General features: G+C 34.1%; 1 protein-coding gene and 1 pseudogene across 1 annotated transcript in view; one reads left to right on the top strand and one right to left on the bottom strand.

Moving 5' to 3' along the window:
• Usp32 (ubiquitin specific peptidase 32) overlaps positions 1 to 24,434 on the top strand; it is a 78,010-nt gene that overhangs the window by 32,361 nt on the left and 21,215 nt on the right. The window contains exons 11-21 of the mRNA XM_015495368.2: positions 4,578 to 4,695; positions 8,283 to 8,437; positions 9,541 to 9,622; positions 10,865 to 10,939; positions 11,333 to 11,471; positions 11,905 to 12,010; positions 13,709 to 13,882; positions 14,623 to 14,797; positions 15,391 to 15,542; positions 17,189 to 17,300; positions 19,016 to 19,227. Of these exons, the coding sequence (XP_015350854.1) occupies positions 4,578 to 4,695; positions 8,283 to 8,437; positions 9,541 to 9,622; positions 10,865 to 10,939; positions 11,333 to 11,471; positions 11,905 to 12,010; positions 13,709 to 13,882; positions 14,623 to 14,797; positions 15,391 to 15,542; positions 17,189 to 17,300; positions 19,016 to 19,227 (1,500 nt within the window). The remainder of the gene's footprint in view (positions 1 to 4,577; positions 4,696 to 8,282; positions 8,438 to 9,540; positions 9,623 to 10,864; positions 10,940 to 11,332; positions 11,472 to 11,904; positions 12,011 to 13,708; positions 13,883 to 14,622; positions 14,798 to 15,390; positions 15,543 to 17,188; positions 17,301 to 19,015; positions 19,228 to 24,434) is intronic.
• LOC107150635 lies at positions 1,961 to 4,568 on the bottom strand (annotated as a pseudogene).

Genomic DNA, 24,434 nt, shown 5'->3' with positions numbered 1-24,434 from the left:
CGACACGGAGGGAGGGAGGGAGGAAGAAATTATGTATAACTATAAAAAATAAGTATTAAAAAAGGGCACAATTTGCTGGGCACAGTAAGGAAGGAAGGAAGAAATTATGTATAACTACAAAAAATAAGTATTTTTTTTAAAAAAGGCACAATTTGCCGGGCACAGTAGAACTTGCCTGTAATCCCTACAGCTGGGGAGACTCAGACAGGAGGATCATGAGTTCAAAGCCAGCCTTAGCAACTCACCAACGCCATGTCTCTAAAGAAAATACAAAAAAAAAGCCGGGGGAGGGCCTGAGGATATGGCTCAGTTAAGCGCTCCTGAGTTCAATCCCTGTTACCAAAAAAGACAGGCACAATTTGTTTTGACAGATTAACATCTTCTGTAAAGATCATCTAAACTAGTTTTTAGATAAAGGAATTATATTGCATCTCATTTGTTGTGAGACATTCAAGTTTGAACAAGTTTATAGAAAACAACTAAAATATAAGTGAATGTGTGTGGATATGTGTGTGCATTTGTATATGAGAATCTGTTAAAATTATAATTTGCTTCCAAAACCTCTTATTAATCTTCAGGGGGAAAAGATATGTATTATAAAACCTACTTTATTATCAGTTAAGCTTCTATCAGAGATATTTTTATGTAGTCATAAAACTATAGTTATTATTCTGAACAGTGTATTTAAACTGAGATCATAGGAAATTATGATTGGCTTTTCAGTTGTCAGTGCCTGTCTAGGAAAGATGGACAAGTTTTATTTCTTCCAGTGGTCTTAGAGGAGAATGTCAGAGAAGGTTCTTTTTTAAAATTTTTATTTATTTATTTTGAGATGTAATACTGTTTATTTAACTTCAAAAACATTTCAGCATTCTAAACATACAAAAAATAACATAACGTTGCAAATTATATTTAAATACAGGAGATTCTTTAAATTTCATTGATGCAGTGGCTCTTTGCTGACAATGAAGAGTTCTACAGTTTGCTTGAAAACAAAGTTTAAAATCTACTGAATTTAACTTAAAAAATTTCAATCGCTTCTCATGCCAGCTGATCCCCCTTTTTCCAAAACTAATAAAGGCAGCAAAATGGTATATCACTATATACAAAAACAAGACAACTTAAAGCTAAATGGATGCCCACTGCAATGTCAACAGGTCCAGCTTCACAGTTTACACCAAACTACAGCCCTCCAAAAGGCATCTTACCCTATAGGGAAGGCTTCAACGCCAAGCAAGGAGCATCAATAGTTTGTCTTGATTGTTTTGTTCTTTTTTTAAAAAAAAATTTTTTTAGTTATACATGGGCACAATATTTTTATTTTGTTTATTTATTTTTATGTGGTGCTGCGGGTCAAGCCCAGGGTCTCACACGTAAGAGACGAGTGCTCTATTGATGAGCCACAACCCCAGCCACTGTTTCATTCTTTTTACAGACTAGAGAGATGCAAAGTTAATAATTGAGAATTTCTAACCAATAACTATATAGTTAATACTATCTTACAAATTAAAAAAGAAATGCCAGAAACATCTTCGATTGCCTTGTCACACCAACAACAAAGTACACAAAGTAAGAAGAACACAAATGTGCCTTTTTATTTTAAAAAATGGGGCTGCAGTTGTGGCTCAGTGGTTCAGCAATTGCCTAGCATGTGTGAGGCACTGGGTTCAATCCTCAGCACCACATTTAAATAAATGAATAAAATAAAGGTCCATCAATGTCTAAAAAATTATTTTTAAGAAGCTTATAAAAAAAGTTTGGAAATATGTACAATTTTGATACAGTTTTAGGGTGCTCTGTAAACCCAGGGCCACCTCATGTAAACCACTGACAATTTCTGGAGCACATTGAGAGACTACAATATGATCCTGATCAAATTCTATATTTGAACCTAATGAAAGAAACAGACACATCTCACGTAAGATATGTCAATCACAGTGTTCCTCTACTCTAAGGTATTCACAAGGAGATGGATAAAGTTTTTTACTCATTTTTCTCCTCCCCTTCTTCCTCTTTCTCTTCTTCCTGTTCTTCTTCCTCTTCGTCCTCCTCTTCTTCATCTTCCTCTTCCACCCTTTTCCAGCCAACTTTAGCAGGACCCTTTGCACCATCAAACTTTGCTTTAGACTTATAGTCAGCAACATCCTTCTCGTATTTCTCCTTCAGCTTTGCAGCCTTAGTGATGTATGGCTACTTTTTGCTGTCACTTGAGTTATTCTACATTTCACCCTGCTTTTTTGCCATGTCTCCAATGGAGATACCAGGATTTGTAGATTTGATCTTGGGGTGTAAGAATCAGATGATGGTCTTTGAGGGCATTAGGGTCCTTTTTCTCTTTGCTTCCCTTAGCTGGTCCATAACTCTTCATTTCCCGATGATAGCATACTTTATCTGCCTTTGCCATTTCTTTAAATTTATGTTTTCCAGACATTGTCTTCCATTTCTCAGAGCACTTCTTGTAAAATTCTGTACAATTGACAGGAACTTCTCTTATGCTCTCCTCTGCAAATCTGCACAGAAAAAAAAACATAAGCATACATCTTTCCCTTTGGTTTCTTGGGGGTCACCTTTGGCCTTCCTGACTATATTGTTCACTAATCTGGGCAGCACAGGGCACAATGTGCGGCTCAGCATTCCCCAGTCTCAAATTAGCTATCTCCACAAGGCTGCCAACAAAAACTCTTATTACTGCTTACTGCTTATATAGGAATTCAGAAGCTCCCAAAGATAATTTTTCAAATTACATACAGAACACACTCTGTGATTTTTGAAACATGTGGAGTACTTTTGAGAAATAATCCTAAAGGTTTGAGACATTGATTACTAGTGCAAAGGGAAATAAAGTAAAGCCTGACCACCTGAGACTGTTAAAGAGTCTGTAGGATTTTCTGTTTTAAAGAATCTGAATATTACTCGTGCAGTGACACGTGCTGATAATGCCAGCTACTCAGGAGACTGAGGCAAGAGGAACACAAATTTGAGGCCAACCTGGGCAACTTACTGAGACCCTGTCTGAAAAAGAAAAGGTCCATCAGTGGGAATGTAGTGCAGTAGTAATGCATCCATGGATTCAGCTTCCAATACTACTACACACACACACACACACACACACACACACACGGAGAGTTTGAGTGTTAACCATATTATCCTGTTAGAACACAAAACTGAAAACATGCTAATCTTAATACTCATAAAAACATATTTTGATATTAATGTTTACCTGTGTCTGTTAGCGGAGGAGCAGGTTATTTGGAAGGATCTGTTTAAAAACACTGTTTCAACAATGTGAAACCTCAATTTTGGTGTTTTAATCATAGGCAAAAAAAATATGTGAATGGATCAGTTACACAAGCAGAACATAATTAAAAAACATAGTAAATTTTTATATGGAAAAATAATATACTATTTAACATAAGAAATAAAATTTTAAGCAAATGTATAATACTGTTTCTATGTATTAACAAAATGGGGATTTTTAAAATGTTGCTCAAGGATAAGAATTTGTAAGAGTTACATACTCAAAGACATTACTGGAAATAGTGTAGATTGCTAAACTTTGGGTGGCAACAGGGCTATATAGGTAATGGCATGTAAACTTATGTAATCTTTTTACTTGTAACTCCAATTCTATGAATTTGTCTTTAAAATATCACTCATTTGTATACAACACGTGAAATAGGTAAAAGGAAAAAGTTATAGTGTGAGTGTAGTATAATCATAGTTAATATTTAAAGGATCCTTCTCCCTTAATTTTGTTGTTACTTGAATTTATTTGTTTGTTTGTTTGTTTATTGGTATTGGAGATCAAACCCAGAGACGCTATACCCCTAAACTATATCCCCAGTCTTTTTTCATTTTGAGACAGGATCTCCCTAAGTTTCTAAGGCCAGCTTCAAATTTGTAATCCTCCTGCCTCAGCCTGCCAAGTAGCTGGGATTACAGGCATGCACCACTGGGCCTTGGTTCATTACTTGCTTTTTAAATGAAAGAAAAGAAAGTACCCTCAAGGAGTTGATTTTATGATCTGGAGCCTAAGAATATTCAACCTTATGTAATTTAAATACATGAATTTCGGTAATTTATTGAAATATAGATAACAAACTTATTAAATATTTTAGTTTAAAAATAAATCTCACCATGGTGACATGATGTTTGTAATCCCAGCAACTCAGAAGGCTGAGGCAGAATTGCAAGTTCAAGGCCAGCCTCAGCAATTTATTGAGGCTCTAAGCTACTTAGCAAGACCTTTCTCAAAATATAAAGTAAAAAGGGTTGGGGATGTGCCCCTGAGTTTAATTCCAGTACCAAAAAAGATAAATCTCAAGGAGGATTGCAAGTTTGAAACCACCCCCAGGAACTTATCAGGCCCATAAGCAACTTAGTTGAGACTCTGTCTCAAAATAAAAAGTAACATAAAAGGGCTAGGGATATAGCTCAGTGGCAAAGCATTTCTGGGTTAAATCCCCACTACCAAAAAATAAATAAGTAATTTTTACAAAGAAAGAATAAATCTCTGAGATTAAATGGCAAATTTGGTTTACTCTTTTAGAATGATCACTTTTTATCATTTACAATAGGTGATCAGAAATAGCAAGACAGACATCCCAGAATTGGAATTATTTCCTCGCTATCTTCTCTTCTTGAGACAGCAGCCTGCCACTCGAACACAGCAGTCTAACATCTGGGTGAATATGGGTATGATGAGCCTGAGAATGTTTCCTCAGCATTTACCGAGAGGTAACGTAAGAATGCAGCAAGAATACTACACATTTCTTGAAAATAAAGAAAAAATGAAAACCAAGTTGCTCCAAGTCTGCCACTGTACTAATTCACATTCCCATCCATTTTCGTATAGAATCAGTGAATTACTTGTAGGGCTTAGATCTATGGTCACGCGCAATACTGGTTAGAGCTAAAGCAAAGTCTCAACAGCAAACTAGGAAGAGTTCTTTTCCTTTTTTAGTTGTAAGTTTATGAAAATAATGAATAGATTTTATATTTTTTTTCTTTGAGATAAACCATTATAAATTGTTGCTAGATTTAAGTTATAGTGTACCACTTATTGACTGGTCTTTTCAGCTCCACTCAAATTTATAAGAGTAATTCTTTTGGCAATGTTTTTTTTTTTTTTTTTGATCTGTTTTTGGCAAAACATGATGTGTTTCGCATGTTAAACTAAGAATGCTTTATAAGAGACAAATTATGCAGAGCAAACATATTTTTGAAAATGAACATTATACATTTGCTTTGAAAAATGTCAAGTTCCCCCCCCCCAAAAAAAACCCACCAAGTCATCAAAATGAAATATAATACACAAAAAGTTCTCCTTTGATTTAGAAAGTTAAATTTTATTGATATACAATACTTGTTGAGGGCTGAGGCTGTAGCTCAGTGGCAGAGTGCTTGCCTAGCATACATGAGGCACTGGGTTCAATCCTCAGCACCACATAAACAAATAAAATAAAGGCATTCTGTCCATCTACAACTATAAAATATATTTTAAAAAAATACTTGTTGAGCTTTTTGCTTACATATAAGTGAAATTATTCTTCAGCAATAAATAATGAGTTCAACCATTAGCAAAGTCTTAGACTTTGTGTTAATAATGTCAGATTGTGTAGTTTGCAAGAAGTACTAAGCCACCACCCCTTTGTGTGTACTAGGTTCCTTTGAATTTAAACAATTTTATGTCCTCCTAAAAGGTTATATACAGATAACTTAGAAAGACTCTTACATATTTTTTGTTAAGAATTATAGCAAAACAGTGGCCTCTGCTAAACAAACTTTGTTGTGGGGGAAAACATCAAAATCAAGGAACAGAGAAAGGGAATTACTCGGAAACATTCTTCCATGGCACCCATAGCATATGTCTTTTTTGATTCTCTTTGAAAGATAACAGAGGCAAGATGTGTTGTTGCGCATTTAGTAAGTATTTGTAATACTTGTGCTGATCCTAGATTTTTGCTGCTTCTATAAATTCCCCTAGATTTGTTGGTGCTACTCAAAAGCACAAAATTATGTAGAATAAGTGACTGCCTGGGGATTGAGCTATGCTATAAATCCGTCCAGAACACAAATTTTCTTATTGTGGCTTAGGACGATTGACTTGGACACTATACTTTTGCCTATGCTTCTGAATCCTAGAACTGTGTAGTTCTGGTGCTCCAAATTTATTCTTAATTTGAAATTTTATTCATTACTAATTAGTTGTGAAATCAATCATTAATCATTTTTAATTTTATAAAAATATGCTTTCTTGCTGTAATCTTATAACTAATCCTCTCATGTATAATTGGAGAAATTTGCACTTTTATTTTCTCTTATAGATTGTCCTTTGCTTGCTGATAGTAAAAGATTTGCTTTGCTATACATTTAAAAATTAATCATGATGAAGTTTTGTTCTACCATAAAATAATGTTCATCCTTCTTTAATACCATTTATTACAGCTGTTTTTTAGGCTCTTTTATTCCATTTGAAGTAGCAGGTATACAAATTTCCCATAGTTATAATTATAATGACTTAAATGTAGCCTTCTGTGTAGACAAGACTATAGAAATCATTATTCCTTAGATGGGTTTTCAGACTATTTTAGGTGAGTGAATTTTCCTGGAAGGTTTAAAAGAAGCAGTTGATACTAATATTTTTCTATTTGTTTAGTAGATGAAGACTCACACTAAGCTGGGCGCAGTGGCGCATGCCTGTAATCCCAGCAGCTCGGGAGGCTGAGGCAGAAGGAACACAAGTTTGAGGCCAGCCCGGGCAATTTAGTGAGAACCTGCCACAAAATAAAATAATAAAAAGGGTTGGAGGTATAGCTCAGCAGTAGAGTGTTTGCCTAGCATTCAGAAGATCCTGAGTTTAATCCCCCATCCTGAGGTAGGGTTGGGGAGAGCTCATTAAAAAGCACATTTATTGCGAGGAAAAAAGTCACTACTGAACAGGTGGACAGCAGCAACCTGGAATGTATACTTGTGCCCTAGACAGATTATATTGATATGTTTTTGGGGGGTCGTTTTATAAAATATAGCCTGCCATTGACAAAGATAACCATTTTAAACTACAGCTTTCTCTTGAATTTTGGTTATATAGTTAATCAGAATTTAGCAAGATTTTTTTTTTAACAAGCTATCTTTGATTTTCATACTCTCCTCATTTCATCCCCCTCCTCTTTTGAAGTATGTAGTGAGACTTGATATAATCTTGCTTCACGCTGCACTTCTTTCCCCCTGTATAGTCTCCATACCCACAGATTTCTCATCTGCAGTTTCAAAAGATTTAAAATTATTTCTGTACTGAATTATGAACAACTTTTCTTGTCACTGTTCACTGAATAATATAACAATGATTTACATAGCATTTATATTGTATTCGGTATTATAAATAATCTAGAAAGTATATGGGCAGGTGTACATAGGTTATATTCAAGGACTATGCATATAAGAGACTTGAGCATCCATGGATTTTGGTATCCTAATGGTGGAGCTTCTCAAACTAGTCCCCTGAAGATTCTGAGGGACAGTTATGTTGCCACTTTTATTTCCACCTTGAGTCCTTCAGAAAATCAAGGTCATTTTGGTATTATCTTTTTGGGCAATAGCCTATATATTTCCCATCCTTTTCAATAGAACTATTTATTTATATATTTTGTCATGGGAAACTTCTTGGGCGAATTTTAAAATTGTTTGGCCATTTAGAATCTCTACCTATTTAGAATCTTAAGTAAAAATTTCTGTTAACTGTACCACTTAAGTAAAAATTTCTGTTAACTGTACCAATGTGCCAAGTATTTTGTCCATTTAATGGCTAAGAGTAATAGAATTAGATGGAATTAGTTTAAGAATGTAGATGAAGGGAATCCAACTATCTGCCTGGAATTGAAATCCAGTGCTATTTGATCTCCCCAACTCTTACACTGAGTATTATTTTATGTTGCTCTTGGATGTGATCCAACACCAAAGAGACAGCCAAATACCAATGCCAATTGTTGGCCAGCATGTTCCACTCTCGAGATTCAAATGTCATCAGTTATTTGGGCCTCTGAGCTTTTACTATTCTCTTTTTTTTTTTTTTAAGTTGAGACTTGGGTCTTAATTTTAAAGCTTTGTGGTACTCTTCATTTATAAAATTATTAAACCTATAATTCTCATTTCTCATCATGATTTCCTAAAACAGTGTGATTCCTATTGCTGAGAGGGGTGCACTTGCTTTCTTCTCAATTTTTTCTTGTTTTGTTTTTTGTTTTTTATCTGCCTTTTCCTTATTGTGATTACTATAACCATAGGAAATGTACCTTCTCCGAATGCACCTTTAAAGCGGGTGTTAGCCTATACAGGCTGTTTTAGTAGAATGCAGACCATCAAGGAAATTCATGAGTATCTATCTCAAAGGCTTCGCATTAAAGAGGAAGATATGCGCCTGTGGCTATATAATAGTGAGGTAAGAGGCTTCTCATTGTCATTGCCATAGAGTCTGATTGAATGTTAAATCATCATTTCATGAGTATGAGTTTTTGTGTAGTAATTATGCTAGAAGTCATATCTAGTATCTCAGTGAAAATTTCTACTTTTAAATTATTATTTTCACACATGAAGATATTTGTCATAATCATCATTTTTTGTCATGATCCATAAAAGCATGAACATGACTGTTAGTTCATACTAAATAGATTTCATATTGGATTTGGTTTTGAAGTAGGTCATATACATGTTAAAAATTTGAAACAATCCAAAGTGTATAATTTTGTCTTCCCATCCTCTGACTCCTATCTTCCATTCTCCTCATAGGCAATGCTTTTTAATCCTTATATATTCAATATAGATTATACTGTGAAATTGGTTAGTCAGTGTAGTTTCAACCAGTTCTCCGGTCCCTGATGCTTTCTTTTTTGTATCCTCTTTTGGTCACCATTGAAAGGCAGTGTCATACTACCAGGAATTAAATTCTGACTGCCTCATTTTAGTTGTGTAACTAAGGGCAAGTTTCTTAATTCTCTGTCTTAGTTTTTGCTACAGCGAAGCAAATAAATAATAGTATCTCCCTCAAGATAGTCATGAGAATTATAGGAAATAATTCTGTAAGCACTTTAGACAGTGTAAGCTTAAACAAAAATGTATAATCCTACTGCATGACTTTTGACTTTACATTTTCAATTCCTAGTAAGTAGTCTAGTTTCATTCAGTACATTTACGAAATTTCATACTAGGTACTAAAGACATTTTTTTTTTCTCCAAGCTCTTCAAAAAACCGGTTTCAATGAACTTCATTGTGACATTAGATGGATCTTTTCCTGATCACTCCAAAATTACATGTAATTTTGTTTTAAGGATATAAAGAATGTTTCTAAAATGAAGGAAAGCCAATTTGTCTTTCCCTCATTTTGCCACCTAAATTATAAATATTTCTGAACAATTATAATATGCTAAGTTTTCATAACATAAATTATATAAATGCAAGGATGTTTTTGGCATTCATTTTTATTTGTACATTTGTTTCAAGTTCACTAATCAAATTAACAGAAACATTTCGTCTGCCTTATACAGAATTACCTTACTCTTCTGGATGATGAGGATCATAGATTGGAATATTTGAAAATCCAGGATGAACAGCACCTAGTAATTGAAGGTATATGATGGATGTGTGCATCTATATATTAGATTTATAGAAGAGGACTTTAAGGAGTTACTAAAATCCATTTTATAATTTTTCTGAGACAACTATTACTTAATCATTATGTTCTGGGCAGAGTGGGGGGTACCAAGGATTGAACCAGGGTTGCTTAATCACTGAGCCACATCCCCAGCCTGTTTTTATATTTTCTTCAGAGACAGAGTCTCCCTGAGTTGAGTTGCTAAATGCCTCACTAAGTTGCTCAGGCCAACTTTGAACTTGCAATCCTCCTGCCTCTGCCTCCCTAGTCACTGGGATTATAGGCGTGTACCATGGCACCTGTCTCATTATGTTCTTTTTGATAAAACATATATGTTTTATCAAAACATGGACTCTTATGTACTCTTACAGTACTATTTAGATTACTTTAAAAGAAAAATTACCTATAAAAATTATCTATAATCATAGGCTGACATGGAATGGAAAAAGTGGGTAGAAACAGGTAAATTCAATTGCACATTGACACAGTGTCTTTAAGATTTTTAGACTGCCTTTTTGAATTTAAGTAAGCCAACCAAATTTCTGGTAGTAGCATAGGCTTTCATTAATCATCAATACTGGCTGCTCACCAACAGAGCTACTTGTGTATTCACACATAAATTTACATGTTGGCATGTATATGTTATTGAAAATTTCATGTGTCTTTTTTCCATGAAGTTTCATGGAAACATTGTTAATTATGTTTATATTAAATGAATGGTTTACACTAACTGTTGTTAGAATGTAAGGAAGAGGGGCTGGGGTTGTGGCTCAAAGGTAGAGTGCTTGCCTAGCATGCATGAGGCATTGGGTTCGATCCTCAGTACCACATAAATATAAAGATATTGTGTCCACCTGTAACTAAAAAAATAAATAAATATTTAAAAAAAGAATTTAAGGAAGAAATATCACAATTCTGAGTTTTACATATAAGAAATTCCATTGTATCTGAGCTTTAATTACTTCCTTAGATAGTTGAGTATAATTTTAATTCATGAAGATAATTGAGGTATAGTAGCTTAATGATTCTATCAAGTGACTTTAAACTCACCAATATAAAGAGAAGGAGTGGTTTCAGGGCCAGTTAACTTAAAATTACTTATTTTTTTGTTGTTGTTGTTGCTTTTTGAAGTTTCTGATACAGAAATAAGAACTTTTTTTTTTTTTTTTTTTTTTTTTTTAGCAGAAGCAATTAACACATTCCTATCTGTCTTTCAGTTCGAAACAAAGATATGAGTTGGCCTGAGGAAATGTCCTTTATAGCAAACAGTAGTAAAATTGATCGACACAAGGGTAAGTCTCTAGTGTGTTGTTTTTAAAGAGATGATTTTAAATTTATTCTTTTTTATTCTTGTTGGGAAAACCCAACATCAAACTATTTTCTAAATTTCTTTTAGAAAATAACCCACAGTTAAATAATTTATATATTTTTAAAGACATACTTGGTGAATTGAGTTCTCAAAAAGAAAAATTGCTATTTTGGGATTATACATGACCACAGATCATGATTGCCAAAGCCATTCTCAAAAAACTTATAAGCTGTAGCATTTGAAAGACCTGCTAAAGAAAGATTAATACTGTTTAACTGATTTTAAAAGTTATCAAAAAATATTACATTGAATATAAGTAACTTTGTTCTACAACATATTACTAAAAGGACTTTGGTTCTCATATTGTTTGTTCCAGTTCCCACAGAAAAGGGAGCCACGGGTCTGAGTAACCTGGGAAATACTTGCTTCATGAATTCAAGCATTCAGTGTGTTAGTAACACACAGCCACTGACACAGTATTTTATCTCAGGGAGACATCTTTATGAACTCAACAGGTAATCTATGATTTTTTTATATGACTCCACTATTACCTCGATCTTCTCTTTCTTTGTTCAGCCAATACCAAGCTTGTTTTTATGGCATTGGATTCCTTTTTTTTTGTTTTGTTTTTTTGCACCAGGGATTGAATCCAGGGACATTTAACCACTGAGCCACATCCACAGCTCTTTTTTATATTTTGTTGAGTTGCTCCTAAATCACTAGGATTACAAGTGCATGCCACCTCACCCACCTTCAATCTTCTCTTTTTTTATGCTAAAAGAGAAAAATCTTTTCTTATTGCCCTATTCAGTATAAAATTGGGGCAAAGGGATACTTCTCTTGTTTCAAAAAATAAGATATTTTTGATGTGATGTGCTAGACATTTCTGTGCCTGTGTGTTGTGACTTAATGAGAACCTTTGTTACAAATTTTCTTCAAAATTTCTAGGACAAATCCCATTGGTATGAAGGGGCATATGGCTAAATGCTATGGTGATTTAGTACAAGAACTTTGGAGTGGAACTCAGAAGAATGTTGCCCCCTTAAAGCTTCGGGTAAATATGTTAAAATAATATCAAAGTATTTAATTCCTAAACAGTGATTTTAAAAATAATCATATTTCTTTACATGTTTTGTATGTTTTTTTTTTTTATTTTAATCAGTGTTTTTAGATCACTTACTCAGCATAAACCAGATGTCCAGTACTTTTATTTGTTCAGATGCATGCAAAATACTGCTGTGTATCTACTGGCTAGAAAAAAAAAAACAAAGGCACAGTCTAAATTTGAGATGTTGTTCATTTTTCTGATTTATCAAATATCTTCTTTGTATGAATAGTAAGCGTTTTTTGATAATCCTTTATTAGCAGTATTCTAACTGCAAGATTAACCTCGGTTACATTTTCAGCACTACTAAGTTAATTAGTTTTATCTGTGGAACAAAAAAGTAGAAGAAATAATGAAATTAATGGATACAAGTTTTATGTTAGTATATATTTAGTGGATTTTAATGAATTTGGAAATGTTAATTTAAAATTTAAGTCAAAAGGTTTTTGAAGTTAAAAATTAATAATCATAATAGCTAAATTTTGACTGCTTACCATTTGCTGGGTACTATTTTAATTTATGTGTGTTATCTCATTTAATTCTCTAAGTAATCCTATAGTGCTGTGTCTTAATCCCCATTTTATTGTCCAGGAAACTAAAACCCAAAGTGATTAAGTAATTTGCCCATGCTTGCAAGTATGAAAGTTTTAACCCTTAAATACTATGTTTTTTTGCCTCTAATAATAAAAGTTAGGCTATAGGCCAGAAAAGGTTACTGTGAAAAAAATCTTACATAATCTAGGGTGTCTTCTTTTGAACATTGCTGCTTTACCGTTTCTGTATTAAATAACATCTGTGGGCCTTAAGAATTCAGTTTGCCCACCACAGTGAATCTCACCATCTTGTACATCCACAAGACTGGGGTCCTAATTAGAATAAAATCTATTTCATGCTTATATAAATATATCCAAATAGATTTGACTGTCATATATAACTAAAAAGAACCAACAAAAAAATAGAACTCAGTTTGCCAGTGTGATTCTGAACACAGAATTGTCCAAAATGCTTCTCTTTTTTTTGTATGTGTGGTCATTTGAAATAAAGAACAGTAAAATTAAATGATTTTCTAAAATATAGTTGCTCCACTCTTGAAAGCAGTATGAAGATCCCTCAAAAAACTCGGCCATAAAAAGGAATGAATTTATGACTTTTGCTACTAGTAAATGAATGATCTGGAGACTATCACCCTAAGTGAAATAAGCCAGTCCCCCCAAAACAAAGGTTGAATGTTCTCTCTGATATGTGAATGCTAACCCATAACAAGGGGGAGGGAAGGAGAATAGAAGTTCAGTGGATTAGACTAAGGGAAATGAAGGGAAGAGAGAAGGAATGGGAATAGGAAAGACAGCGGAATGAAACTGAGATAACTTTTCTGTGTACATATATGAATACACCACAGTAAATCTCAACATCTCATGTACATCCATAAGACTTGGATCCTAATTAGAATAACACATGCTTGAATAAATATGTCAAAATAGATTCTACTGTCATATATAAAAAGAACAAGTAAAAATACTTGCTGAAATATAGGCATACTAAATACTGTGCTTTACTTTTTATGATGTCTCTGATTGAATTTTAGGACATGTTCATTCCAAATTTTATGGGGTAGGAAATAATGAGTGTTACTCCTCGTATTTATAGTGGACCATAGCAAAATATGCTCCCAGGTTTAATGGGTTCCAGCAACAAGACTCCCAAGAACTTCTGGCTTTTCTTTTGGATGGTCTTCATGAGGATCTCAACCGAGTCCATGAGAAGCCATATGTGGAACTGAAAGACAGTGATGGACGACCAGACTGGGAAGTAGCTGCAGAGGTTTGTCCATTTTGAGTTTCTAATATAAGCAATAGATTAAATGTTCTGGCCACAAATATGTGTGACACCACTTAAATGCAAACTAAAATGTTCTGTAACCATAATTTTACTGAGAATAAAAGAATTTGTTTTATCTGCTTAACTCTTAATAATACTGAAACAAAAGCACATTTAATGAAAATAGAAAAATATTGCTATTTCACATTATGACCTTTATGCGGTGGGATAGGAATAATTATCCAGTGGAAGAGTTCCAATAATTGCTAAAATAATGTATACAGTGACTGATAGCTGTCTCTTATCTGCTTCTCACGAACAAAGAACTCTAATACTCCCCATTGTTAACATGGTAAGAACAAATAAAAATTAAGATTTTTCATATGAATTTATTTACTTACTTACTTAACTTACACACTTATGATGCTGGGAGTAAACCCAGGACCTCACACATAATAGGCAAATGTTGAACTTTAACCCCAGCCCCTGAATTTATTATTTTACACACTATTCAGAAAAAATCATACTCTATTCTCTATTCCCTCAGTAGATAATATATTTTAAATTACATATCTGAATTTATAAATTTGTAGGCAGATAGCTTTTATATTTTAAATAAAGCAAAGTTTTATGTTCTTTGCATTTAAATGCAATATATTTAGCCAGTATTTTTGAATTTATGTAGAAGTCTTATCTTTTGAATTTTGGGAGGAAAAACAAAGATTTGTATCTTTTCTTGCTAGGCCTGGGACAACCATCTGAGAAGAAATAGATCAATTGTTGTAGATTTATTCCATGGGCAGCTAAGATCCCAAGTCAAATGCAAGACATGTGGGCATATAAGTGTCCGATTTGACCCATTCAATTTTTTGTCTTTGCCACTACCAATGGACAGCTATATGCATTTAGAAATAACAGGTGGGTCACAAAGATCTGAAATATTATTTGACTCCATTTTCTTCTATCTTATACATGCCGCCTAAATTTCTAATTATAGTTATTTGCTTGTAGTAAGTTCTCATAAAGATTAAAAGCATGTTAAAACCTAGTAATCTGCATTCAGGCTGATTTGGGATTTGAAAGATGTGGCACCTGGGCCTATATTGATTGTTTTGTTTCAAAACAAGTTGCTGATGGTGGTGGTTTTGTTGTTGTTGTTGTTGTTGTTGTTGATGTTGTTTTTATTTTTAACTTGATTTTATTTATTTACTTATTTATTTTTATGTGGTGCTGAGGATAAACCCAGGGCCTTGCACGTGCAAGGCAAGTGCTCTACAGCTGAGCCAGAATCTTTGAACTATTACAGAGCTGCTCATAATTATATCAGATGAACATTTAAAAATCTTAGTTTTCCCAATATTATTCTTAAGTACTACTTTAGTATTTACATATAAAATACAATTCTAGACTGAGTTATTTGCTATTTGCAAGTCAGATATATCTGCTGACAGTGTATAAGACTTTGAGAGTAACTTGGATTTTACAAATAAAAGTTCTTTTCTCTTTACTAGTAATTAAGTTGGATGGTACTACCCCTATACGATATGGACTAAGACTAAATATGGATGAAAAGTACACAGGTTTGAAAAAACAGCTGAGTGATCTCTGTGGACTAAAATCAGAACAAATCCTTCTTGCAGAAGTACATGGTTCCAACATAAAGGTAATATTAGCTACTCTTTCTAGGAAATCTTTGATTCTATCCATCAAAGTTTAGTTTTCTCCATTATTATCAGTTAATTGTTAAATGGCCATGCGAGATACTAAAATATAACAAAAACAGAACAGGAAAAATACAATTTGGGCGGGGGGGTTGTTTGTTTTATTTTTGGTACTGGAGAGTGAACCCAGGGGCACTTAACTACTGAGCCATATCCCCAGCTCTTTTTTATTTTTTATTTTGAGACAGAGTTACGTAGGGCCCTGAAATTGCGATCCTCCTTGCCTCTGCCTCCCAAGTTGCTGATGGTGGTAGTTTTGTTGTTGTTGTTTTTATTTTTAACTTGATTTTATTTATTTACTTATTTATTTTTATGTGGTGCTGAGGATCGAACCCAGGGCCTCGCACGTGCTAGACGAGCGCTCTACTGCTGAGCCACAACCCCAGCCCGTGATGGTGGTGTTTTTATTTTATTTTTTTTAATTTTTTTAAGGTTTTTTTTTTTTTTTTTTTAGTTGTAGATGGAGACAGTACCTTTATTTATTTATGTGTGGTGCTGAGGATTGAACCCAGTGCCTCACATGGGCAAGGCAAGCGCTCTACCACTGAGCCACAACCCCAGCCCCAATAGTGGTGTTTTTAAAGAAGGAAAATATATAAGGCTATCAGTATGAATTAATCTAGCTGTGTCATTATAATATAGGCTCTCCCCTGCAAATGTTACAACTACACCCAACAGCTCTTCTATATTACCACTGTTAATGGAATTCTTCCCAGGTTATTTTGTGTATTTATGATTATATATTTATGAATAAACAGTCCTATGTCTGAGGGTTCTGCATCCTCTGACTCAACCCACCATGGATGAAAAACAATCACATTTAAACTAACCATATACAGACTTTTTTCCTTGTCATTAGTCCCTAAATACAGTATAACAACTATTTACATAATTGTTATATTGTATTAAATATTAAAAATAATCTAAAGATTATTTAAAGTATATTAAAAGGTATGCATAACTTATATGCAGACACTACTCCATTTTATATAAGGAACTTGTATCTTCTGATTTTAACATCTGCAGTAGATCCTAGAACCAGTTACCTAAAGATACTAAGGGAAAACGACATGTTTTACCTTTCAAAATGCTAAGAAATTAGAAAGTAAAGACAAATTGACACAATCATGTTTCCTAGATTCCACTTTGGGAAATCATCTAATATATTGTCTACCCTATATTGAGCTTCTACGGTAATAAGAGTTCATTATAGTTGTCCTTGAGGTTTCTCAACAAAACCCTACCTCACTGACATTTTCTTCATATATAACTTAAAAAACAAGGTCTCTCTGAGGGTTTTGGGTGTTTATTCTTGAAACAAAAAGACAAGATTTAGGAAGTCAGTTATACACAGCATACTTTCTCTTTCTGAAAAGGGATAATGATTTTCTTTGAGGTGAGTTTTCAGTTATTTTATCAAGTATACATCTTTTAGTTATGGAGAAAATTTATTTGGTTCCCTTATTTGTTTTACCACTGAAACTCCTAAGACATTCTCTTCAAGTAGATAAGAGATCATTTTTCCATTTTACCTGAAACATCTCTTCCTTCTCCCTCTTGCTTTACTTTTTCTTTTTTTCCCCTGTAGAACTTTCCTCAGGACAACCAAAAAGTACGACTCTCAGTGAGTGGATTTTTATGTGCATTTGAAATTCCCATCCCTGTATCTCCAGTTTCAGCTTCTAGTCCAGTACAGACAGGTAAGATAAAACTAGAGCTCCTTCTCATGATCTCACCTTTGAATACTGGTTTAAGAGTTGTCATCTTTTTTTGTATTTTTTTATGCTAAGAATATTAGAGCAAAAGGGGTTTTAATGTCTTTTTATTAAATCACTGTAGTTATACATAGTAGTTGATTCATCCCAACAAAATCATACATACATGGGGCTGGGTGGTAGAGTGCTCGCCTAGTATGCATGAGGCACTGGGTTCGATCCTCAGCACCACATAAAAATAATAATAAAATAAAGATATTGTGCCCACCTATAACTAAAAAGTAAATAGTTTTTAAAAAATCATACATACATGGGATTTGATCCATTTTCATGTCATTCCCCATTCTTCCCCTTCCTTCTCTCTATTACCCCTCCACTCCACAGATTCTCCCCTTGCTCATCCATTTATCCATCCTTACTTGGTGCTTTCTATACACATCTATAGGTGAAATTCCCTGTAGTATATTTATATATGCCCATAATATGATTTTGTTACATTTATTCTGCCTTTCCTCTCTTTTCCCATCCCTCCTCTCTTTCTTTTGATCTTCTTCTACTTAGAGCAAAGGAATTTTTGAGCCCAAAGAAACTGTAATGATCATTTGACTCAAATTTCTTTTATAAATAACAATCCATAAATTCTTAAAACCCAAGTGACTAAGTTAGGTAGGTAGTTACTAGCTCATATACCATTGGCATTCAGATCTCTTTTAACTCTTTACCTAATACTAACAAGGCAACCGTTGGTATAAGAGCAACATATTACCAGAAAACATAAACAATAAATTTAGCGAAAAATAAATCAATCCAGTTATTAAATGTGATTCAATATGGGTCAGTGAGTTTTTTGGCCATTAATATGCCTTGTCCTTCTTTATACTGCTTATAATTAGTTTAATACTCCACCTATAAAAGTCTTCATAGGAATTAGGCTCCTCTCACTGGCATATAGTAGATACTACTGATGATGAGTTGGTAGATGATTTAATGTTGCTTTACTTTTTTTGTGCTACTAGGGATTTAACCCAGATGATCTTAACCACTGAGCTACATTCCTAGTCCTTTTTATTTTTTATTTTGAGACAGGGTCTCACTAAGTTGCCTAGGTTCTCACTAGTGAGTAAAGCTGGCCTTTAATTTATAATGCTCCTGCCTCAGCCTTCCACATTGCTGGGATTACAGGTGTTTGTTACCCTGCCTAGCATAATGTTGCTTTTTATTTAGAACATCACCATCCAGTAGAACTTTAATAATGGAAACTTTCTATGATCTTTTCCCTCCTATATGGTATTTACCAGTCACATGGACTTTTGAGCACTTGAAATGTGGCTAATGAGACTAAGGGAATGTATTTGTAATTTGATTTAGATTTAAATTTTAAAATCAACATCTGTCTAGAGGCCAGATGGAGAATTTTAGAGAAGAAAAAGAAAACAAGTGGCAGAATTGTTTGTATGCAACAACATGATGTTCGTATAGATTTCTGCAAGAATTCTACTTAACAGGTTTCCAACAGTTATTCTTGTTTTGCCATTTAATCATAGTGTGAGTTACAAAAGTAAAATCTGAAATTAAATCTTCCAATAAACCTAGAATCCTTATTACACTATCAATGGTCCAGGTCTTCAGAATACTTAAGAAAAGAGCAAAGATGAAGGTACCATAAGCTGATGATGCTGTACATATCTTTGAATTTACAGATTTCTCCTCTTCCCCATCTACAAATGGAATGTTCGCTCTAACTACCAATGGGGACCTGGCTCGACCAATATTCATCCCAAATGGAATGCCAAACACTGTTGTGCCATGTGTAACTGAGAAGAACTTTACCAATGGAATGGTGAATGGCCATATGCCATCTCTTCCTGACAACCCCTTTACGGGATACATCATTGCAGTCCACCGAAAAATGGTTAGTTAAATGTTGAGCAACTTACTGTTGATGTTGTCCGTGTCATTTGTGAAACAACCATTTTCTGTCTTTACAGCATCTTCATTAAATACATTTTCTGTATGATGTATATACTAATGTGAATAATCAGAGTCAGAATTTAGTATCACATGTTATGGTCAGTGTATGCAGTGATACTCCTCTCTTGTATATTAAGAGGCACTAGGAGAGCCAATGCATCAGAGTACTACTTTCTTTTAAAATTTGGGTCTCCTGTGTGTTCGCATCTTCATAGGCATGTACATCTTCTTTGCCATTTAAATGTGAATGCCTTTGGAGAAAGTCTTGTCAATATTGTTTTGCATGTTTTTTTTTTTTAACACAAGAATATTCTTTTTTTTTTTTTTTTTAAGAGAGAGAGAATTTTTTAATATTTATTTTTTGGTTTTCGGTGGACACAACATCTTTTTGTTATTTTATTTTTTTTATGTGGTGCTGAGGATCGAACCCAGCGCCCCGTGCATGCCAGGCGAGCGCGCTATCGCTTGAGCCACATCCCCAGCCCATAAGAATATTCTTTGATAAGTTTTTCATAATGCCTTCCTTGATAATCTAATTTCTTCATTAAAGGCTAACTCTTCGATGTAAAAAAAAAAAAAAAAAGAGTTGAAAACTGATCAGTAGATAAAAGGTTGAATCCGGGCAGTTCAAGAGGCTGAGTCAGAAGGAGCACAAGTTCAAGGCAGCAACTTTAGCAAGTCACGGTCTCAATTAAAAAAAGCAGGGGAGCTGGGGATGTAGTGTGGTGGTAGAGCACTTGCCTAGCGCTGGTGAGACATTAGATTTGATCCTCAGCACCACATAAAAAACAAACAAACAAAAAATTAAAGTTTAAATTCTTAAAAAAAAAAGAAGAGGTAGTTAGGGCACTGGACTGAGAATTGAAAAACCTGTGTTTTAGTTCTTTCTCTGCCACTAGATAGCCAATTGAGCCCTTTTGACTTTTTTTTTCTTTTTTCTTGTTTAATATTTATTTTCTTTGTTTTACATTTTTGTGGTGCTGAGGATGGAGCCCAGTGCCTCAGGCATGCTAGGGGAGTGCTCTACCACTGAACCACAACCCCAGCCTCGAGCTCTTTGGACTTTTGCAGTCTACTTTTATAAAAATAAAGGAGGGCTGGGGTTGTGGCTCAGTGGTAGAGCACTCACCTTGCATGTGTGAGGCCCTGGGTTCGATCCTCAGTACCACGTAAAAATAAATAAATAAAACAAAGATGTTGTGTCCAACTACAACTAAAAAATAAATATTAAAAAAATAAATAGAAAAAATACAGGAATGGTGCTGGTAGGTAGTTTCTAAGATCCATTGTTACCTGATCTATGTTTAAAAATTTACTCTAGTTTTTTTATTTACATTTATTATAGATAAAAAATACTATTCCCTACTCAAATAAAAAGCCAATGAATTAAGCTTTTGAGGGGGGAGGGAGGTGCTTGGGATCAAACCCAGGGTCTTATGCAGGCAAGGCAAGCACTCTACCAACAGAGCTATCCCCAGCCCCTGCTTTAAGCTTTGTGAGGTACAAAGTCAATATAAAAAAGTCAAGTATAGCACTGCTTAATTAGCATGTTGAGCACATTCCCAACACCACCTAAGAAAGGAAGGAAAAGAAAAAAAATATCAAGTATATCACTTATATAACAAAATAAAATGAAATATTTTTTTAAAAAGAAAAGGTACTATATTAATTTCCTAGGACTTCTGTAACAAATTACCACAGAATTGGTGACTTACTATAATAGAAGTTTTCACAGTCTACATGCAAGAAATACAAAATCAAGGAATCAATAGCCTTGCTCCTTCCAGAGGCTCCAGGAAAGGATGTTATTTTGCCTCTCTTAACGTCTGGCTTCAGATATTCTGTAGTTTATGGCTGGCTGTATAACTGCAATTTCTTCTTCTTCACATGGCCTTTTCCTGTGCTCTCTTCCTTTCTTTTAAGGATACTTGTCATTGGATTTAGGATCTATTGAGATAATGTAAGATGACCTCATCTTGAGCTCCTCAACTTAAGTACATCTGCAAAAACTCTTTTACCAAATGAGGTTGAAGTTACTCATTCCAGGGTTTAGAGCATGAATATATTTTTGGAGGGACTACCATTTATCCTCTCCAGATATTTTTTTATCATATAAAAGTTGAGTACCAAAAATTAATTAAGTATCTAGGAAAAGTTTTATAAATGATATACAAGGCATCTATAATAGAAAACAATAAAATATTAATATATATTAAAGAACTTAAATATTTGAAGTAAAAACTAGTGTTCATGGATCATAAGGCACTATTTTAAAAATATTTCTGTGGGGTGTGATGGCACACACCTATAATCCCAGCTGTATATATGAGTACTTATGTGTGACTTAATAAGCTGATTGTCACATGGAAATAGAGTACCAAGAGTAGCCTAGACATTTTATTTATTTTTTTATTTTTTTGATGGGGTGGGATGGCGACCAGAGATTGAACCAAGAGGCCCTTAATCATTGAGCCACATCCCCAGCCCATTTTAGTTTTTATTTTGAATCAGGTTCTTGCTAATTTGCTTAGGGCCTTTCTAAATTGCTGAGGCTGGCTTTGAACTTGCATTCTTCCTGAGCTGCTAGGATTACAGACTGGCACCATTGTACCTAGTAGTCAAGACACTTTTTTTTTTTAGTTGTAGTTGGACACAATATATTTTATTCATATATTTTTATATGGTGCTGAGGGTCGAACCCAGGGTCTCCCATGTACAAGGTGAGTGCTCTACCGCTGAGCACCCCAGCCCTCAAGACATCAAGCATGGAGAATTGAACAGCAGATACCAAGATTTATTTTTTAAATTTGGTACTTAACAATGTGATGTTGGTGTGAAAAAAGACAAATCAATAAAATAAAATGGAGAACTCAAAAACAGGTTCACATATGTATGAGAACTTGATTTACAACAAAGGTGGCATTGCAGAGCAGTGAGAGAAAGATATTTTTCTCAGTAAATGGTGCTTGGGCCAATTGGATGTCCATATGAAATTTCTTTACCTACTAAATCTAGGAGGACTATAAAACTAATTCTGAAAACAAAAAGAAATGCCCCTTGGAAGATGATAAAAATGAATATATTCATAATGTTGGTATAGGGAATGACTTCTTAAATAGTAAATAGGACACAGAAAATATTAATCATAAAGAAAAAGATTGATAAATTGGACTTCATTAAAATGGAGAATATTAGTTCCATCAAAAGACACCATTAAGAAGCCTGGGATTGTGGTTCAGAAGTAGAGCACTTGCCTAGCATGCGTGAAGCACTGGGTTCCATCCTTGGCACCACATTAAAATAAAATAAAAGTATTGTGTTCCCCTACAACTAAAAAATAAATGTTTTTTTAAAAGTTGTTAAAAAAAAAAAAAAGACACCATTAAGAGAGTGAAAAAGCAAGCCTTGGGAAAGAAAGAAAAAAAAGATCAGCCACCCTAGTAATCAGGAAAATATAAAACCTTATTTTTATATCACTGCTTACCCACCAAAACAGCTAAAATTGAAAACTCTTGGTAGGTATAATAGAACTATAGGAACAGTCCTACTTCTAATGAGTAAGTAAATTAATAAAGCTACTTTGGAAAATAATTTACTAGCTTAAGCTAAGCATTTCCACCCCTGGATATCCACTCAGTGGGTATGTACATCAGGAAATATGTACAAGAATATTCATAGCAACATTATCAATAATAACCCAAACTGAAAAGACAAAAAATGGAAGCATTAAATGTTCATTAGTGGTACAAAGGATAGACAGTTGATATATATTCATACAATAGGATACTATGCAGCAATGAAAATAACAAATTTTTAGTTATGTCACTATAATCTTCTAATGTTAATGAAAATAGTCTAGACACAAGAGAATATGAATTATTCCTTTAAAAAATAAAAATTGTAAAAACAAAGTGATATTTAGTGTTTATAGGATTTTAAATCATTGAACCATAATATATTGTCAGCTCTAGATTTTCATCATTGATTAGTCCTTATTACCAGTTTCCTTCATAATCTAACCAGTGCTTTTGGAAATGCCTAAAATTGATTTTATTCTCTCTCTCTCTGTTATAAATGAACTCTTTTTCCCACTATTTTGGTGAATGGCAACACCATTCTTTCATGCTAAAGTCTAAAATCTGAGAGTATTCTTACTATTTTTTTCCTTTTCTCCTAAAACTTCTTATTCAATATATGACCATGCCTTCTTTTTAAAATACAACTTGATCCTGGCACAGTGCATATGCCTGTAAACCCAGCTCCTCAGAATACTGAGGCAGGAGGATTGCAAGTTCAAGGCCAGCCTGGGCAACAACAAAACCCTGTTTCACAACAAAATGTTTTAAAAGGACTGGAAATTTAGGTAGTTCCGTGATAGGGTGCTTGCCTAGCATGTGTAATGCCCTGGTTTCATCCTAGTACTACAAACAAAACAAAACAAAGTAAAATAAAATTTGAATTTATCATTTCTTCTTTGTTTCGTTACTACCATTCATACCCCTTTGATATCATGGTTGAAAGGGCCAATTGGATTGCTTTGAAAGTAATTTTTCCCCCTTTTTTTGGGGGGAAGGGGCAAGATAGTAACAGAAGAGGAATAGGCTAGGCAACATAGGTAATATTGGGAAATAGGAGAAGGGAAAAACAGGATATTGACAGCAACTAAATGATGAGTCACTTTTGAGAAAAAAGTAGAGAAGTCTAAAAAGAATGAAAAGTAGAAAACGGCAGTGTGATCAAATAAATAGGGTAAAAACTTAGCAGAGTTCAAGCGAGTTGAGTTTTTTCAGATGAAAGAAAAAGTTGTGAGGAAAAAACAAGAAAATTCCCAGTAGAACTGGGAGTAGAAATTCTCCTGGGAAGAACTGAGTAAACTTGGGCTCTAGGGCACTGGGATAAGTTACCCTTCAGATGGCTGGGGTTGTGTCTCAGCAATAGAGCACTCACCTAGCACATGTGAGGCCCTGGGTTGAAGCCTCAGCACCACATAAAAATAAATAAATAAAATAAAGGTATTATTTTTACAACTAAAAAATAAATGTTAAAAAAGAGAGAGAGAGAGAAAAGAAAATTGTGTGGAGTTTTTCACTTTTGGTACTAGGGATTGAACCCGGGGTACTTTACCACTGAGGCACATCCCCTAGTCCT

The sequence above is a fragment of the Marmota marmota genome, unplaced genomic scaffold, assembly GCF_001458135.2.
Source record: "Marmota marmota marmota unplaced genomic scaffold, marMar, whole genome shotgun sequence".
NCBI classification, from domain to species: domain Eukaryota; kingdom Metazoa; phylum Chordata; class Mammalia; order Rodentia; family Sciuridae; genus Marmota; species Marmota marmota.
The sequence above is the reverse complement of the archived record's forward strand: the minus strand, read 5'-3'. Positions and strand labels throughout refer to the sequence as shown.